At 38.5% G+C, this 21,193-nt stretch overlaps 1 protein-coding gene across 1 annotated transcript in view; it reads right to left on the bottom strand.

Annotated features, from left to right (window-relative positions):
* Nucleotides 1–21,193, bottom strand: part of mdga2a (MAM domain containing glycosylphosphatidylinositol anchor 2a) — a 207,559-nt gene that overhangs the window by 22,307 nt on the left and 164,059 nt on the right. The window contains exons 11-12 of the mRNA XM_036593740.1: nucleotides 4,968–5,145; nucleotides 3,501–3,518 (exon numbers count right to left, since the gene is read on the bottom strand). Coding sequence (XP_036449633.1) covers nucleotides 3,501–3,518; nucleotides 4,968–5,145 — 196 coding nt within the window. The remainder of the gene's footprint in view (nucleotides 1–3,500; nucleotides 3,519–4,967; nucleotides 5,146–21,193) is intronic.

The raw sequence follows: 21,193 nt of genomic DNA, 5'->3' as shown, positions 1-21,193 counted from the left end.
ACATATAAACACACAACAAAAAAAAACTAAAAAGAGTGAAGGGAGCTCACAACATGGCAGCTGTACTTGGCACCATCTTGACTTCCTGTGGTCCGATAAATCAAACTTTGAAATTGTTTTTGGAAATCATGGATGCCATGTCCTCCTGGCTAAAGAGGAGAGGGACCATCTGGCTTGTAATCAGCACATAGTTCAAAAGTCAGCATCCGTGATGGTATGGGGGTGCATTAGTGCACATGGCATGGGTGACTTGCACATTTGTGAAGGCAACATTAATGCTAAACAATATATACAGTATATATAAAATATATTGGAGTAACATATGCTGCCATCCAGATGACATCTTTTTCAGGGAAGGCCTTGCAAAGTTCAGCAAGACCATACCAAACCACATTCTGCACATATTACAGCAGCATAGCTCTACAGTAAAGGAGTCCATGTGCTAAACTGGAGCGGAGTAAAGGGGTGCTGGGGAGTGTCTGAAAAGCCTGGAAGGAGGTCCACGTAAACATAACCAAGGATTCCGTCCTGGAGCTCAAAGCTCAAATGTTTTTTTTGAGGTTTGTGATACACTTGAACTATTTTCCATAATGTTCTACGTATATGCCAGGTTATTTGTAATATTAAGCCAGTAAATATATTAACTTTGCAGGGAATTAAATTAAAGTGTAACAACACAGAAAAATAACACTGTGGAAAAGGTTTCAAGTATATACAGCATTTCAATTACTGTGCCCATGCCTGGACTCATGCATATAAAAAAGGCTTCAGTCTTAGAATGGCAATGCTTGCCACTAACTGTTAATTACTGAAATATACTGTAACAGGAAAGAGATTCTAACACAGTTCTGAGGCAACATGTTTATCTGTGTACTTCTTTCACCTATGTCAACCTGTTGAGGTTCAGTTGGGACCAAAATAGCCTTTGAAATGGAGGCCTCCCCAAGATGGACCAACACACTAAAAAAGTCAATACAAAAATCAATAGCTCTGCACAAAATGAAAACTGTATACACACGAAAGGGAAATGGGAGCACAACCTATGACTCCTCACACATTCTGGCTGCAACCATCAAAGCCTTCAAGCTTCTGGCTACACATACAGGTCTCTCTCGCTGAAGGCTACAAGTGTTTTGTTCATCTCCACCTGGACCATGAATTCTTGGATTGGCAGAAAAGCAAGTATTTATTTCATGTACCAAGCTGTTCTTATATATCTGTGCTTTGAAGCTGTGCTATGTATTTCTTATCCACTGGTTTGTCAACAGCTCTACCGGTATTAGCATCATTTGCGAATACAGAACATCTGCAAGAAAAATAATATTTATTTCGATTTGAATTTGAAAGCGATTAAGTTGAGTCACAATTGCAGATAAAAGCCTGAGGCACAAGACGTCATATCTGCAATGCACAAAGACTTTTTAACAGTTTCATATTATTTTCCACTATTTTCCCCCAATATTTGATCAGTCAGTTCCCAATACAGTAGTAAATTAATCAATACCACAACCAGTCTAGGAGGGTGAAATTCAGTACATACACTCTTTGATGCATCTGAAGCCTACCACCAAGACAAGCAGCAATGCTGTGGGCTTCAACAAGCTCAAAGAGAAATATTCTCTATCATCTTTCCATTAATTGTGAATAACCAATTGTAATCAGATGCTACACATGTTGTAAAAACATGTGCAAAGCTAGGACTCGAACCTAAATCCTAGGTGTAATCAACTCAATCAACCCTCAACTCACATCATGGCAATAATGTATAACAGAATTATGTGTGTTCCATCTGAAAGGGACATAAATAGCTGACTGGAAAGCAGTTTGGAGGCTTTCCAAAGCCATCTACAGACAGTCATTTCGAAAACTTATGTGCCGAGTAACTGCTATATGTAATGACACACAATGGTACTGCGCTTTCATTTTTTCTCATTTGCTTGCCCATTTGTCTTGCACTATACAAACATGGATTTGCACTGCAAGTCCTATTTAACCATCACTGCTCAACCTTTGTCACAGGTTGTAAATGGCTTGCTTCATGGAAGTATGCCATCATTTAACAAAAGGGGAAAAAATACACCCTAACTGAAAAACAAACAGTGAAAAAGCTGGATGAATCTGAAGCTCATTCAAGACAAAACGGTGACTGCAGGTTACCTAATCTCAGACTTTATCATATAATAAAAGCACAAGAAATTTTTGATAAATTTTGATAGGAATGTACTGAATGTATTCAATACTGTGGAAACAAAGTGTAGAATTTTGTAACAAATCCATTGCCTGGTGAGGGCAAAGCTCAAAGTAGGGGGCGATGGTGCACTCCTCAACATTGTCTGATGGCCATCAAGACTGTCATTAGCTCATGGATGTACCCCAAGACAGCATGGCTGCAAAGTCCCCTAGAAAACGTCCAACAGGCTCTTTTCACGCTCATATAAGGCATGTAGATGTGTGCCAAAGACACATTACATGCTGTAAATATAAACGTTACCTCTTGCAAGGGAAAAAACGTTATCATTCTGTTAACTAATGACAGTGTATTGCCAGCTAGCTTGTTCTGCTTGTTTTATTAATTGTACTTCAAGGAATTTGGGGGTGGGTTTTAGAGCACTACAATCCATGGCCAGCATGACTGGAGCATGTATTAGTTACAAAGCCCTGAAAATAATGTTTACATTCAAGTCTTTTTAAGCTACTCTACCAAATTGTGAGCCAACATAGTACTTTAACTGACTATAACAAACAATTAAATTTATTATGTCTTAGTTACAAAGCGCATTGCTTTGATGGGAGGGCTCCATATGTGAAAGATACATCATCATTACTGATATATGAGGCTGGTGGTGAAATGACTTTCGTATTGAGAGAAGGGGAATGAAGCAGGGCAGAGGGAGAGGTTATGCGCCTCGGCTCTTTCAATTTTTTTCCAGAGTTAGCACTTCCATTACCGGAAACAAAAAGCCCTAGCAGAGCCACAGGGGCTTGATATGAACTTCAAACATCAGTACCTGGGTGAGCTACAGACGGGAGGTGAAAGGAAGGCTGAATGGATGAATCAATTAATGATTAGAGGAATGAGGAAAGAAAATGAAATGATGTATTTAACCAGAGCGAGTGTATGAGTAAATCGCTTGGTAGGTAGTTGAGAAAGAGAATGAGTGAGTGAATAAGTAATTGAATAAACACTGGAAACACTAACAACACGTGCAGGACCACAAGACTACCCCGATCTCTACAGCCGACTGAATGACCATTCGATCTGTGCAGCTTTGAAGGTGAAGGCTAACTTTAGCTGGTTTTACAAGGTGTATTAATACTTGCAAAGGTTCTCAGATGCTGAAGTGACCCTTTAATGAGCCTTTGCACAAAACATTGCAACAGAGCAGCGGGAAGTCGCTTGTCAGCCATAAAGCTGCCATATTATAGCTTGTTATTTCAGTTAGAGGGGAGAAGGGTTCAGGCACTAAGGGGTAAGGTTCTAGTGATTTGAGATACTTTACCTGTATCACGTCTGGCTTCTAGCAGATGAAAACAAAGCACAAAACCAGCCAAAGTCAGTGCAAAACCTACATGAGAAAATCAGCTGATGCATGAATTTTCTGTTATGGCTATATACAAAACTGAGCAAAAGTCAGAGACCACGCTACATTTATTTAATTCCCAAGTCATTTGTTTTTGTCTGTGGAAAAGCAAAAAAAAAATACTTAAAAGACCCAATTACAAAATTATAAATTTCTTTTGTAAGACGATAATCCTATATGCAATCTCCTCAGAAACATGTGCTGAAAAATGAATAACCTGCACTTAATGGCCATTTTGTAAATTAAATAAATGAAGGGTGGTCTCTGACTTTTGCACAGTACTGTAAACTATTTTAGAGTTAATCTGGAGTACGGTGGCACTATTCATTAAAACCATTAAATATGACAATCAATTCCCTTAACCAAAACAACTCAAACACTCAGCCAGCAGAGGTCTCTATTACATAAAAAACATGGCAGCAGCTTACAATGGATATTCAGAAGAGGTTCAGCCTTCTATATAACCAGCAAGACTGCACTGTCACTGATAAGGTGTCTCCTCACAGTGACAAGCATCAGTATTTCCTCTTGAGTACTGCACTCAAATATTCTGGGCTTAAATGAAACAGTAAATATACAAAGACTCAGAAGTTGAGGGGTCATGGCTTTCATGGATAACGACAACGTATGGACTTCTGCATGGCGGGTAATGCACAGACATGCTGCTCTACACTGCTGATCTAACACTGTTTGTCACAGTGATGTAGCAGCACTTCTTGCAATATTTGTTCCCTTTTATATGTGAAAAATCATTTTACTGAGTTTTGACAGGAGGGCAATTTATAGGTGCACTTGCCATCTGCGGTCCAAACATCTGCCCCACTGTGGGAAGCATGATGCTTTGAATCATTATTTTCATGATATCCCTCGACTCTGAACTATCTATCACATTTGCTCGCACACTGCATGCCCAGAAAATGCAGAAAATGTTTGTCATTTGCGCTTTATAGCTTTATTTGGAGGGTAAAAACAATGCCTTGATGCCAAGCGGTCATGCATATGCCAAAACAATTAAAGTGATGTTTTTTCTGTGGGTGGAGTAGAAAGACTCACAGCTGCCTGTGAATCATCATCAAGTTTTTTTTTTGCTTTTTTAGGTCACTGCAGTGTGAAGCAACACTAGTGTCGACTGTAGCAATCACCATCAAAAAAAAAAGCCCATAAAAGTTGGCACCACGCTGACCAGATTTTATATATTAAAAATATATATATATGACAAAGAAATGACTGCAGAAAGTGAAATGAAATGTCTGATTGATGAAAGTCTGATCAAAGCAGGCGATTGCTTCAATGAAGATCTTGCAATTTTCAGAACTTGTTGACTACAATGTGAAATAAACTGTGGTCATGTCATGTCTTAATCATGCTAGCTATTTTGCTACTCACCACTATAGCGGATGATCCTTTCAGCCGAGTCGCCCTCTCCAAAACGGGTGATGGGGGTTAGGCGCACCTGATAGGCCTCAGGTTTGACCAGCTCTGTCAAGTTGTAGGTGAGGAGCTCCCCCTTCTGGATGGTGCCTTCCATCGTGATCTCCTGTTCCCACCATCTCTGCTGCCCTGTCTGAGAAAGAAAAATATTTCAAAGCTCCTTTTAAGGAATTTCAGTTGTATAAATCTGAGATTGCACATTACAGACTCAGACCAGAATTCTACCCAGTAATTTCTGGTACACAGTCCAACCTCGAACTGTCAAAAAATTAATGTGAGTGCAGCCTCACTGAAATAATTATGTGCTTGGCCAGAGACACAGCTTGGTAAAACTTACTAAAATTACACAGTGGAAGAACTTCAGATAACATAAATAGTTCAGAGACTCCATGAAGAATGAATTCAGCTATTCTGATTTATATTTCTTTTTAATAAAAAACATTCACATGATTTATTTCTTTAAACTCAATGGACCATATTCATGAAGCTTCTCGGGTTAGAAGTGCTGATCTAGCATCTGTTCCAGTCAGTAAGGTCATAGTAAATAAAACAGGAATCTGCTCCAAAACTAGCACTCCTATTCTGAGAAGCTTTGTGAATATGGGCCATTGAGTGAAATTAGTTTGAGCTCTTAAAACTATATGCGAGCCAAGTTCTGAAATCCCTATGGACAGTTACTCTAGACAACTTGCAGTGATAGCTATTAAAATTGCTTCTTTCAGTCTTCTAGTTGACAGTTGAATAATGCCAACATGGTAGTACTTGGCCTTGCAACAAGTTTTTCAGGACCAAAAAGTCAAATATTCATTTCCTATTATTAAGCTCATCAATGCACTATTGCTTCAAAGAACACTGAACAATGAACCAAACAGTTCATTCTGGCATTCCTAATGTTTTGACTAAGTCTGCAGTTTATTTGTTCAGATTTCCATCATCTTGTGCATGAACTAACAACATAATGACACAACTGACCGGCAACTGAGCAGCCAACTGCCCAATTACTTTTGGGCTCCAAAAATGGCAGCAATCTGTACAAAAAGGGTAGCAAATCCTAGAGAGTTCACTCATTATGGACCCAGTATGGAGGGTGCATACCCTCATATTAAAGCTGGCAGCCTGTACTACAACATCACTGTTAACCAAGCCACTGTTTCATTTCCAAATCCAATATGGAAGAGTACAAAGCCAAAGCAACAAAAAATGTCACTTCTGAACTGGACTTACATTACTGTGACAGCATAAATAAACACACTGTTTGAGTGTTCATAAGCAGTAAGACAAAATACATCAGTTCCTAGGTAATTTCAACAAATTTGAGTTCAACAGAGGTCGGTTTAATTTTTTCTACAGCTATTCTCATCAAGTTAAAGCTTTATTATACTGTTTACAAACATACCATTCACCTCATTAGTCTTAAAACACATACTTTTACTACACCAATTTTGATTTATAGTTGTATTGCTCATTCAGTTTGAAACGAAAACAAAGCCAATTTCATTCAGGCAGCTATTTAGAGAATTTATGTTATTCATCTGCATCCATCATTATCAAACCTAGCTAGTTAGAACCTCTTGCACTGCTTATTTAAATGCATCTAAACAAATGTGTATTTTTAGTAGATTTAAAGGTAACTGTTGATATAAAAGATTTGAATAATTTTGTTTGAACAATGCTGAACATTGCTATGCGTGGCACATTCAAGACATCTCAAATTCACTTAATATTATCCTAATTCCAAGTTGAAAGTCATTCTTAATTTTCCGCAGCATTACAGAATTGTCAAAAAGTTAGCTACCACTGGTTGCATGAATCTGCTAAATATTTGCACAGAACATGAAAAAATAATGTGCAACTTATAACAAATCATTTGAGTATTGAAACAGAATATTTATCTGTTCTGTAAATGCTTTTCATCACTTTTGCTTAACTTAAAATGTTTTATTTACTCCAACTTTATCAATTATTGTCAAACTGCATGCATAAATCTAAACACAATGGCACCACATGAAAAGTATCTATTATAAGCACATGTTAAAGTGTCTGGCATATAGAAACTAGCACACGTGCTTAATTTCTTTATGCAAACACCCACACGCAGACCAGAGGTGAGTTTCACCAACAAAGCAGCCGATTACCGAATAAAGCACACCAGCGAAGTAACAATTACCAAATTAGCAAAGACACTGAACAGGCAAAAATACGCATTATTGAGTTTATAGTAAGATGTGTGAGGTGGCAGATTGATTTTGACAGTGATTTAGCTCCTTGACCTCTCAATTAACTTTTTAAATTTGAGGAGACTGAGTTAAATCAGTTCAATATAAGCCAATTCTTTCTTCCAACTACAGCTTAAAGCATTTTGGTTTTGGTTGATGCCTTTTATAACCAGCATGGCAGACGAGAGGCCATATCTAATTAAAATCCAGCACCAACAATTCCATCCTGGATTTCTCCAAGGACCCGGAGTGAATAAACAGCCTGGCAGTAAACAAACCATAATCGCTTGATAATCACAGGCGGAGACTTTGAATGCAACTGAATAAAGCTGTTTGCAGCCACTGGTGTCCGAGAAAGGAAAGGATATTGCACTGCAGACATATTTCTGTGCCATTTAGAAACTTAAATAACAATTACAAAGTCTTTACGTTTCAATATTACATTTAATGTTCCAAACATTTAGTGATGATGACAATCACAATTCACTATAATGAAAGAACAGCAGATATTCTTATTTCAAATAAACAGGCAGTAAAATGAAAGTGAATGCATACAGTGAATTTCTGGCCACCACAGACACAGTTGGGTGATTCAAACATGCATTAGATTAATTGTGAACATGAGCTTAGCTCATAACGTTGCCATGCGACAATTAGGCGAGCTGTAAATACACAATGTTGGGAAAACAGTGTTCCTGTAATGGCTGTTGATCTTGGCCACACAGATTTTACCCAGCAGGCTTTGCTGAGTGGCAGGCTTACATAGACTCCCATGGCAGTTGGACAAGCAACTGTGGAGTCAAATAAAAGATGAGCGCCCAAGTCAGTAAAGAGAGGGAGAGAAAGAAAGTGAGGGAGCAGTGGCTCAGAGGAGTTGCCAGTGTTTCCATCAGGGCTTTACTCATGTCTGGTAACGAGATTTCCATCTCGAGATCCAATTACTCTTTATTGCTTCTGTGCGATTTCTAATTCCATGCCTACAGATCTTACAGTGATTCAAGGCATCGGTGAATGGGCTGGGGTAGAGACACGATGGAATTCTCTCCCTCTAAAACACTTCTGAAACAAAATACCGTAGTAATCATGCAACAACTTTTCAAAAGGCCTTCATAAAAAAGGGGTAAGCCATACCAAAAGCTAATAGAGCTTTTAGCAGCATTTGATCTTACCTGTGAAAAGATGCTAAGCCAAAAACTCAATTAACCCCACCTGTCCAAGATGACAGAATCTTATTTCCATAATCCAAGCAAATCACTGTTAACGTTTCCCAGATGAATAGTGAAGCACCTGAACTCAAGAATGTTTTATATCGACACAAAACCATCTCGAGTGGAGCACCCTCCAGTACCCTGTTTGGATCCTATGTCATTAAAGAACTGCAAACACATCTGCTTATTCATGTAGCTCACAGACCCACTGCTTCTTTCGAGACAACACTCAAATCTTAACACATCCTTGAGCAAGACACTACAGCTTTATGACTGCAAGAGCAAAGCACAGATCTTGAACTATATGAGTGAACAGAATGGAACAGCAAGGAAGAGGAAACTTAGAGGGACCTTGAGGAACTGACTAGTTATGATTCATAATTAGACTAAAGATCTTAGCATGTATGAAAAACAGCTAACACATAATCAATGACCTAGGCTAACCGACTACCTGTGTGAGGAAAATTCTAGGAGTACAAACTGACTGTTTGCAAACACTCTGTCGTGCCTTCTTTAGTTACTGTTGCTATTGGGGCTACAACAACTAATTGACTTGATTTATTGATAACATCAAATTTATCAATAAAAAATTTAATTTTGTTATCAATTAGTTGGCTTGATGATGTTTGTGCTCCGCATTTACATCAGTTACCTGAGCGAGGCAAAAAAAGTAAAAAGTATGAGAACACTTCACTTAACATCATCTAAAAATGATGATTTCCTGTAAGATCTGTGAAACTGAGCTCAGCTTTAAGGGCAGCACGACTGTCCTAAGGATTCAGAGAAACACATTCACAGCAGAAAATGATAAAAGCTCTGCATGGAAAGTAAACCGCAGCAAAACTGTAGTCAAAAGTTAAAAACAGCATGTCATTGTTTACACTTCAGTGAACTCTGTTTTGATTTTCTAAATGATACTTATTCTTTGCTACTGCAATAATGAACACGAGGCCTGCTAATGCACAAGACCTGCTCGTCCTCATGGATACGGATATTGTTTGAACACATACTTTCTTTCGTTGAGTTTTGGCCTCCTGCCCGCTTGAAAACTGTGTTATAGGTCTCTGACAAACTGAGCTTTTGAATTATGCTCTACAGAGTGGAGATTTTTAAAACTCAAAATCTTTACCCTGTTGTTGAAAACGCTGAATTGTTTGCTTGCTGTTTGACCAGTGATAGCTTTTGCTACTACACGTTAAAGCGGCTGTTTTTTGTGTTGAATGAGGAGAACTCATTAGAGTCAAAGTCAGATGAGCTATTTATTGACAAAACACTACAGCTATTTGATGCAACATTATATGCTGAGGGTCTATTAGCAAACTTTAATGAAAGCTCTGCACGTACATGCGAGTATATTAATATTTATCCTTACTTGGAATTATCTTAATCAAAAATATGAGCACTGTACACTGATGTTTAATGTGACTACAATCAATCTGTCAGCAGCTACATGGGAAAAAGCTAAATAATCTTTATGTTGTTCTATAACGTAATTTATCATTAGACATCATATTAAAATGCGTGTTAGCAAATCTAGCAACCTAGCTCATCTTAGAGCAAACATAGCTGTTGATAGGTTTGACACTGAGCCAAGAGTGTGCTTTCCACATAGTTCAATCTTCCACATAGTTTAAACTTCTTCGGAACTGAAATAAAATACCACCATCCTCCAGCTGACATGGACAGTGTGTGGTGAATTAGATATTCCTCATTAACCATCTCTTTGCCTCATAATTCTGACTAACAAACTGCATTCTCTCTGCAGGTTTATTCTAAGGATTGTATCAATCATTATTTTGCAAACAGTCAGTTCTACCCTTAACTGTAACACTGCATAACAATTATTTCCACAACAGTAAAAAATTTTGTGACCAAACCTAGTTAATGGATCTGAATGGAAAAAGAACATGCTATCAATATTTAATCACTTCTATCACTACTAGATCAATAGTGTTCGTGTGCTGGGTAGATCATCAGTTCTAATTGCCTCACTCTATGTATTGTGCCCTGATCAGACAGCGACACCGCATAGCTGTATGTGCTTCATTTATCAGGCACTGTAGCAATTTTTGCATTTGCAGCAGGTGCTGATGGCCATCGCGAATAAATATAAAACAGCCCATCGTTTCTGAGAAATTATGCTGGCTTGCTATGTTTAGCAATTCACTCCGTCAGAATAATGTGGCTATTATTATTGTGATACATGACTGTGTGACAGGAAACAGCCAATTGATTGTTCTCCAGTTACAGATGTGCTGTTTTTCTGAACGATTGGGTCATTTATATTTAAACTTTATTAAGCTACAGGTGTACTAAATCCCTTTAGTAGAACCACTTTTATAGCTGAACCAGTGCATATAATGAAGTTGCTGTGGTCTGTCTACATGGTCTGTTAACATCACGTTTTTTTTTTCAAACATAGGAACAGAACAAACTCACTAAGCCAGGGCCAGTGGTCTCTAACCCTGGACATGGCGATTTACTTTCCTGTGGGGTCTACTTTCAATGACAATCTGCCACACATTCTCCAGCTAAATAACTTCTTCAGAAGTGCTGAACTGGCTGGATCAAATGCATTAGTGTTAGGTAAGAGGGGGAGGCTGTTAAACGCAGGTTGGAACTAAACTCTGCAGGAACATAGATCTCCCGGAGGAGGATCCCTGGTGTAAGTGTTGGCCCTACTGTCAGGAGGTTATGAGTTCACTGTCACAGCCATCCATGGTCAGGAGTCCAAAAGAGAATAACAGGCTTCACCCTCCCTCATTGGTCAGAATGGCTTTTTTCCCTCTTTATCATTCAGCACAGTGCTAGTCAATGCAGACTACTAGCTGACATAGACACAGAACTGGCAGCAGAGATGGGGACTCGAGTCAGCAACTCAGACTCAAGTTGCACGTTGATTGACAGACCTAAGACTCTTGAAATTTCAGCTTGAGAAAAAAAAATCCATGAACAAAACAGACTAAATTAGGACCACCACCATCAATCCAGTAAATGGATGACTTTGCCTGTCAGTTTTGCTACGGTCGTGGGCAGTCATCAGTGGAATGTCCTTCTCCTGTAGCTTACAATGGCATCAGGTTCAAAATGGTCTTAAATAACAAGTATGCTAATTCAGTCAGTCTGATGGACAAAATGAGGCTTAGCTGAAGTTTAGGTAAGGTAGAAATCACGTTTCTTTTAACACTTACTAAAACTTTTGTCACTTTCCTTTAAACACTGCATTTACTGTGTGCAGCGCTTCAGTTCTGTCTTTCACACAGAAGCCTTGTTATGTAAAAAGGCTCCTTATTTGGAGCCATGTTGAACCTGAAAGGTTTTATTAGAGTTTACATTTGTACAATGCAATACTTGCAGCTAACACAAGACAACACTAAAATTCTTTACTAAAGACTGAAGAACTTGTCTCAGACTCAAACCCCAGTGACTTTAAACTTGCAGGAAGCGACTTGTGAACATCTCTGACTTGCAGTATTCACCAAAAAGCAAATGTCATATGGTCCAATGATGACACGTTAGCCGCAGTTAGAAAAGATGTGGGGCCAGCTTTGCATGTCGCGGAAGAAGCAAGCTAGCCTTCACCTTCCCTATTGTGCAATTGTAGCACTAAATAAAATAGCAATAAAACTCCAAATAAATAAATAATTGGATTTTATTCACACATTACCTCTAACTAGAATGTTCTGTATTGCTTCTCAGTTAGACTGTGCGTGTGTGAAGATGTTTAACAAACCATATTTTCTGAACTATGAAAATAAAGTACAAGGACAGTATAATTGCTGAAACAATTTCTGAAATATACACTGCAGCTCTGTGTTGTTAGAACTATAGTATCTGACATGCACTGCAGAAAATCTGTGAGCTTATTTGTGTCACATCACAACATGCGACAACGCCCTCATTTGTATCCATTATGCTAAAAGACACAAGGACAAAAGATGATTTCAATGCCATATGTGGTGGAGTTGGCAGCAGCGAAGACAAAAAAGCCAAAGTTTCACTTCCTAAATGGGCTCAGTGCCAGAAGCCTCCTGTAAGGTCGCACTCAAGAGACAGGCATTATTATATTTGTATAATGCAATTTTCGTTAATTCCTCATTATCATAGTCCAAGAATGACTTTGACCACATTACAATATTACTTACAAAGCAGCGGTTTCTCAGCAGGATTTCCCAGCATCCAATCCACTCTCCAAATTTCTCCTACAAATCCCCTTTCTCTGAAGCTTGGCCTGTTGCAGATTGTCAGAGGATTTCGATTATGACTCCAATTGAGCATGATTATGATGCATGATGCATGACTGGGAGAACTCCCTTTAAGCTTCTGGGGCGTTCTGTACAACGTAAAAAATCTTGACATTTCCGTTCCTCTCCAACTGACCTTTATTCAAATACCAGCATCTGAGAGATGAATGCAGGTTCCCTTCCTTTGGTCCAGGAGGCAGGGAGACATGACCCTCAAAAAATTGGGGTTAATTACAAACACAGGAGGCTTGGTTAACCTTTGATGCGGCACTGACCCTGTAATCCAGCTGTGGATGCAGGAAAATAAACCCCATTAAAAGATATCAGCTTGGACGGAATTGAGATCCACAGAGAGAGCCCCTAGATAATCGTATTTTCATTCCAAAGTTCTTTTGTAACATTCCCCTTGAATGAACATACGGTATTTGCCAAACTTACAAAAAAAAGAGGGGGTCAAATAATCTCGCTTGTGTCACTGGAACCTGCTGGGCGTGCAAGACAGCGCAGAATTTTTGGCCAGTGTTGCGGTTCCGGGGACAAATAGAGGGAAAAGTTCTCAATTGACTGACTCTGCTCTCGCTCAAGTACACTCCCCCCACCCCCTGATTTTGTTCAGTCCTTTTGTATTCTGCAGTGTAATATATGTTGCCGGTTGGAAGCAAAATGCCTTGTTGCCATAGCAACCAGGCCCACTTTTCATTCATGACATCGTTCAGCAAATCTTGTTGTATAAAAAGGGAGAAAGAGAGAGAGAGCATGTGAGAGAGAGCAGGGATAGCGATATAACCAGAAAGAATGAAATGAGGGCTGAATTGCCCTCATGTAAAATCTACTCTAAGTCCTTTTTCTAAGCATATGGAGATACAACAGGCCCCAAATCCACGCAGGAGAATGGACATAATTTTTTCTGCGTAATTAACGAGATCATTTGTATTTGATCTAAGACGTCTGTGAGTAAATGTGTTTGTTCACAATTCAAAACACAGTAATTAAAGCCCTAAAAACCCTGCTAAAAGCATGCTGTTACATATCTTTGTGTGTTAATCCAGTTTATATAATTTGGCTGTATGAACAGTCCTGGCTGTATGATAGTACTGACATATGCAGTTGTCCTTGCTGGGAAAACCTACACATTTGATGAGTCCAAACACGCATTCTGAACATCATAGGGAAACAATCTGTTAAAGAGGCATGCAGGCCTAAAACCAGCATTTAATATGTAATTGTTATGTAGTGTTCTGTAGTGCAGCATTGTCCCCCTTAGCCTCATCAACAGAATTCACGATTTTGTATTGTTTTCATGTTTACGTCCATCAGTGTTTTCTCACAACAATACCCATGATGCATTTCAGAAATATATCACACAACCACCCGGTATCCCTATGGTGCTCAACAAATCCTTACTGCTAGCCGCTGATCTAGAGGAATAATTCAGTTGAACAATCAGCCAGTCAGAGCAAAAAAAAAACATTAATGAGCTCACCCCAAAGAGTCCAGCCCAAAGCACTTGTAGTCTTTCAAAACTGACTTCCAGATACACAATCAGAGGGGGTATTCCTAGTCTTTAAACCAGGAAATTGCGCTCCAGAAACTGCAGTGGCATTGCTGTATGATGTGAGCAAGCATGTTTACGACAGATGTAGCAGAGTTACATTATTCATTCTGACCAGAGTGTCCCTTTAAGACTAGGGGTGTGAATCTTTCAACTCAAAGTGAATTGATTTACTATTCTTTGGGTTCTGATTCGATTCAAAAGCAATTCTTATAACTTAATAACAGTGTGATTTGTTTCGATAAACTAACCAGCAATTGGATTTACGTTTCTTTATATATAAAGATATATTACAAAGCATTACAAGTATTCTTAAAGGACTTCCCCTAATATTTCTCAGGCAAAAATGCAATCAGGAAAATGACTTCAACCCTGTTTCTTGCACGAAAGATAATTCCAAAGGAACAAGCTCTAAATAGGCTAGGTTGAGGCTACAGGCTATACAGGCTATTTGTAGCATTTTAAATCGTTCTTTACCAATGTAAACGACTTTTATTTTGAAAAAACCTTTTTGTTCTTTAATGATCAATGTACCATGTTTCACCGGGATGAATTCTAATCGATGCATTGAAAAAAACAGTGAATTGACTCAAAATAAGAGTATCTCTGTTTCTTTATTGTGGGTTGGGGTGGGTAAAATGGCAAAAATGTAATATTACTGTACTTAAAGACATCTACACAATATACAATACATATCATGATATATATTGTTTATCGTGAAGATATCTTTAAGTACTTTAATTCTTTAGTCCAGACATAGGCTTAAACCGGGGTCTGGTCAATTTTTATGTGGTTTGTTAACAAGTTGGAACAGTCGTGCCGAATTTAAACAACCATAATAATTATATTGTCTGTTGTTTTATTCAGCAAAATAAAGAACAAGAGGTAAGATCAAATATTTGATTACCAAATATTGAAAAATATTGACAGGCTAGCATCTAATTCTTGTTACTGTGCAATTTCAATTTGACAGTGTGACATCACTTCTTGTTTGCTGGCCCACTTAATCTTTCATTTTATAATATAAATAATATAAAAAAATATATACATTATATTTGAATTCTTTGAGATGACACACTTCAAAATTCCACCTTAAAAGAACGGTTCAGTGAAAAATCTAATTTTCAAATTACACAACTTAACTCCAGATGTAGTCGATCGTCCAAGACATGTTTGATGTGCAAATTTTGTTTCTTTTAGTTTAAAACTTGAGATGCAAAGCTAATGTTGCTAACACTTGAAGTCAATAGTCACCCAAAAATATCCCCAGAACGGATTTCGTAAAAATATCCCCAAAACGTCTCTCAAACCACTCAAACCACATCCAAGGTTGAGGCAAAGTTTTTTTTTGACTCTGGGTGTTATTCTTTTTCGTACCATTGTCATAATTTATATTGTATTTGTGCTCCGTAACTGGTATATCTGAAAACCTGAGTTTGTGCAAAATACATACCTAGATCACTTGCATGCAATATATCCTCAAGTCAGTCAGTGATCTAAAGATATGCCAAAGCAGCCACTTTTAGTTTAAGGCCAGTGCTTCCCAACACTGGTCCTGGAGGCCATATCTCTGCACATTTTACTGTTCTCTTTGCTGCCAACACACCCGATACTCATTAACAACCTCGTATTGAGCTGAGTTGGGTGTGTTAAAACAGGAAAAGCACTAAAATGTGCAGAGTAGGGGTCCTCCAAGACCGGGGCTGGGAATCACTGGCTTAGACCTTAAAGAGTTACTTTTGGTTTTCTATTGTTTTATATCAAAAATAACTGCTTTGAAGAGATGTATTTTTTCTATTCATTTCTATTGTTCTGCTTTTTAGTTTTCTTTTGTGTGGAGGAGTTTGCTTTTGTTGTCTCAAAATAACACTGTCACCTTCACCAAAGGTAGCTAATTCTTATTTATGATGAACGAGGAATCTATGCATATCGGTTAGACACATGCACACACCCACACATGGGATAATACACAGTTTTCATCGCAGTACCTATTTCTGCGAGCAGTAAGGCTCTACACATGACTGATTTCATTATAATGTCCAATAAGGCACAGAGCCCAGGATTCATTTGTAAGTAGGGTATTGTGACAATGATAGGCCATATGCAGGCCTGAGGACATTTCAACTCCAGATGACTCATCTGGTGGGATGTAAATAGCATCTTTTCAGGCAACGGCCATACACCAATGTTGTGTGTCACTTTGCATTAGCCCAAAGGGCAATTCAATGGCAAGGCTACAGCAAAAGCATTGCTGTAGATGTTTACTGTGCCCTTACAAATCCTACATTGCTGTGGATGGGAAAAGGCAACAGTGTGTTAATGTTTACAACAGCACTTCATGATGCTGTAAGACAGAGGTGCCCAGTCCTGGTCCTAGACATCTACTACCTGGAGAGCTCAGATCTAGCACACCTGACTGTAATACTGTGAAGCTCCTAAAGGCCTTTAGTACCTGACTGTAATACTGTGAAGCTCGTAAACGCCTTCAGTACCAGGATCAGGTGTACTAGATAGGGGTTGGAGCTAAACAATGCAGGTTTGTAGATCTCAACGACCGGGACTGGGTAGTCCTACTGCTTTTAAGCACCCCATTCTAACAGAATGCCTGTTTTTATATGTTTATTATACAAAAATTTTGTAGCCAATACTGATTTAAAGGGGATAAAAAAAATCCTATAACCGATAATATCTGGCAATATAATTTTACATTTGGATTTTTTTATTTGATCTTATAATACTTTTAATGAAATAGTGCTTCACAGACAGACACGAGTGTCAGTTCTTTACTGTCACACTTTATAAACTAAAACAAACAGTAGAAACTCAAATAAACAGCAGCACTGGTTTCTTGAACAAAGATTAGAGTTGGACTTAACTGCAGTGTGAATGCTGAATTACTATAGAGAATTCTTTAGTCCAGGCTTAGGTTTAAATCTGGGTCTGGGAAATCAGCTCTTATAGTTTTGAACAATCTAAATATTGTAACACCAGGGGTGAGTGGATCTACTAGTTTAACAAGGTCAGCCTATATCACTGTGATTCAGTCTATATCGGTATGGCACAACCATTATGTTTTTTTACAGGGAAATCGCTAGTTCAAATCTGCAACGAGAAAAGTGTTGATAATTGGCTGGGTCATCATTATGGGCTGATATCATCCGCCAAACAACATTGGTTGTGCCCTAGTTTAAATTACACCGTTTTCATGTCTGGATTTGATGCAGCAGAAGTTCAAAGAGTAAGGAAAACTACACTGCACTGATGGTGTTTATAAATACGAATGTAGAAGAATGTATTTTTACATCACTAAAGGTATTTACATATTTTTTTCCATGAAATATGTCATTCATTTATCATTTTTATTTTCAGAGAGGGACAAGCTTGGCCTAGAAGCTTTTCTTTAAGAATTATCTGCATTACTATGAAGGTGATGTTCTCTTAAATTACCCAAAGAGCTCAGCCAATGTAAGCTGCTAATGTTTACTAAAATACAGTCAGTGTTGTGCTGGTTGGGAGTTAACATAGCCAGTAGTCAATTACACTTAATTGTCTTTTGTATTATGTGATTTAACTTTTTTAACATTTTTCTCTAGTGTTCAAGTTGTGTTGTATAGTGTGCAGTGCTGCTCATGGCTGGGTTGTATTCTGTGTTCTTATGAAACACTGACATGACATGTTTAATTACATCAGTGTTTGACCAGTATCATCACTAATGTTAACTTCTACTACAAACAAGTGTCAAAACATAGTGTTCATAGTGTTCTACACAGTATAACACACATTTGACTGGCTCATCTACCATGTTAGATCAATGTTAGATCACTAATGTAACACCACCAGTTTTTATTTTATGTACAGACATAACAAACATCACATATTCTCTCTCACTTACATACAGCTTTTTACCTTCTTTAGATCTGTACCACTCTCCCATCTTGTGCTAAAGCAAAAGACACCAGTAGCTTACTTTTAGGCCCAATCCCATTTCACCCCTTGCCCCTACCACTTAGCCCTTAGCCCTCTGTTTTGCGCGTTCACATCTAGGGTTAGGGTGTCCCAACTTTTGTTGAGATAGAGGGGTAGGGCGAAGTGTTAGGGCTACATGAGGTACACTCCAAACAGAGTGTTATGAAAAAAAAAGAAAAACTGGCAAGATGGCTGCGCGAGCGACCAAAGAAACCCACAAATGTGAGAATTTTCTCAGTTAAAAAAATCACGATAATCATTGTATTATCTTAGTTTAATGTCGTTTCAATGTATTATGGTCGTTTTCTTCATAACAAGCACAAAAAAATTGCTAACAGCATGCTAATGTCTCGGTAGTTAGCTAGCTAACTTTCCCGTTCCACCTTAAATAGTTCAGCAGTATTGACGCCATATGCCAAGTGCCATAATGTAACTGCTGCACCACTTAAGGTGGAATGGGAAAATTCGAACAAGAACCTGCTGAATAGCTGACTTCAAGCTTCGTATCACCAAAGAATTAGCGGTGGGCGATAATATATAATTGTGTTATATCCCCCCTTTGAAAGCGTATGATGCCCTAAATGTAACTAAAGCCCAGCATTGAGGCTGCTGAACTTTACCCTCCTCTGCTATCACTGAACATGGGCCGGGTCGCCTACAGAGCACCGCTAGCAGCCTGTTAATGAAGCAACGTTTTTTTTTATTTTATTATTATTTTTTTTTTGAGGGTTGTCTCATTTCATTCAAAGGGGTTAGGGTAACACTCAAAAACAAGGGGTAGGGGTAAAAAGAAGAAATGGGATTGGGCTTTAATATAGACCTTGTAAAGCTTGCTCCTCTCTGAAAATGAAAACTGCTCCATCAGGACATAAAAATGTAAGTCGTTGACATTCTCATTGCTTTGCCACTGCTGTAACATCACCACTGCTGTAATGTTTTCCCCACTATGACAACTTCCACTACCTTGAGTACGAAAGTGTAAAAATGGTCAATTGTTGTTAATCTATAGAGAGTCATCAAGCATGTAATTAAATGAAGAGCAAGCATGTCCATGTGCTGACATGAGTTTCTGTGGACCACTGTGCATGAACGCCCATGTTTACATTCAAACCTCTAAACATAAGGATGCCACAGCATGCTCTGTGTGAAACCCTGGCTTTGTGTGTATGTGCATGTGTTTGTTTTAGAGAGACATAGAGGGACAACGTACATGAGCGAACCTCAGTGAGGCTGTGGTTAAGTCATCGGAGAGTGGAAATTAGAAGGATAAACAGTATGGGGTATGCAACCAAAGGCGAGCTGGGGAAGTTGCAGTAAGGATGTAATGATTAGATAAGAGCCCCCCATTGAGTACACTAGTGAAGCAGCGGTGTGGCAAGAGTACCCGGGGGCTTTGAGTGGGCGGAGAGCTGCACTGCCTTTGAGACTTCAATGCCCAGGCAGTTCCAAACACACACACTCCTCCCAATCCTGCTAAATGAAGAACAGGCTACAGAAGCCATTACTTGGAAGCTGCATGCACAGTCTCAGATGAATTAACCTTTAAATGCTGAGGAATAAAGTGGCTATTTCTGTCCATTACTCTATTCTTAGACAATGTTTCAAAGCCAGTTTTTACCTTGTGTTTCAAACTACCATTTCAAACAGGCAAATATATACACACATATATAGTCAGAAACCATTTTTCATTTATTTAATTTGATAACCATCAGGGAAAAAAGCAGAAAATGACACAAAAGTCTTCAAAAATAAGCTCATAACTAGGAATTTCCATCCTCAGTCTAGGAAAAATCAAAGAAAATGTCTCCTCAGCTGGAAAGAAAGCATGTGACGTAAAACCAACATGGCTGCACAATAAATTTCATATTTATTTTTATCACATTAAGAGTTTCCAAAATAATCACATTGTTAAGACCTATGATGACTGATAAGGTCAAATTACCTCACACACGCAGTGCCAGAGAGATGTCATTACATTAGTGGTAGAAGCCTAATGAGTGCTTCTCTGTGTTAGGATTGGTTCTTGTGTGTCTAAAAAAATAAACATATATTTATTTGGTTTTTTTGCCTTTATAGAAAAAGTTGTTGAGGTAATGCTGACTGTTTCTCAAAAAGCAGTGCACAACAGTGCTTGCAGTTCTAATGTAAGTAGCCGTTAATAATTAATTTCTTTTTATTTTGCTCAATAGTAAATGGTTCTTTTGTAATTTTCTATTTTGCAATTTGCTGAAAGGAGAGGTCAGTTAGATTTCTGTTTACACATCCAAAAAAAAGGTCTGTACCTGTGCCATATCCAGTCAGAGGCACACTATTTTACTAAAACTATCTGACAGCTTTATTAAACATTGGTTAATATCGTACAGCCCTACCATCGAACAGTAAAGAACTTCCCTACATTTAAATTAAATTTGTCAACATACAGACATAGTAGCTGATTAAACTACAATACTGACAATAACGTTCCCTGTTTTTGGACGGTAAATTCATCATAGACGTTAAAAGTTATAACTCATATCACTAAGGATAGCTGGCTAGCTTTTTGCTAACAGTACTCGCTTTCATTTCATGTATTCCCACTCTGTGGCTCTAACACCTGGAGGCCAAAATTGACACAATTCCGAGCTCCGACTTCCCACTCGTGTAGCTTCACATTTTGGGATTTGCTATGCCAAAAAAAAGGGGGGGAAGTGCAGTTGAACCGTTGCAGTGCTGGGGTAGAACACAGGAACCACGATCAACGCAAGTGCTCCCACGTCCCATTCAGTGATCCTCATGGTGCTGCTGCAACAGTATGGAGATATGATGACACTGTTACAGTAACATTGCATTTCAAAGGAGACGGAGTGCTTTCTCACAAGGCGAAAGCAGAGGCTGATCTGCCAAACCTGATGGCCCGTCAGTCCTCATACTCCGCCTCTGACCTTCCTGCTGACCAGCGAGCCAAGTTATGATAAATTATTTACTTATGTGTATGATTGAAACCTAATTCCGAATT

This window comes from Colossoma macropomum, unplaced genomic scaffold, assembly GCF_904425465.1.
Source record: "Colossoma macropomum unplaced genomic scaffold, Colossoma_macropomum, whole genome shotgun sequence".
Lineage (NCBI taxonomy): Eukaryota > Metazoa > Chordata > Actinopteri > Characiformes > Serrasalmidae > Colossoma > Colossoma macropomum.
Note: the sequence above shows the minus strand (reverse complement) of the source record. Positions and strands in the feature narration are given on the sequence as shown.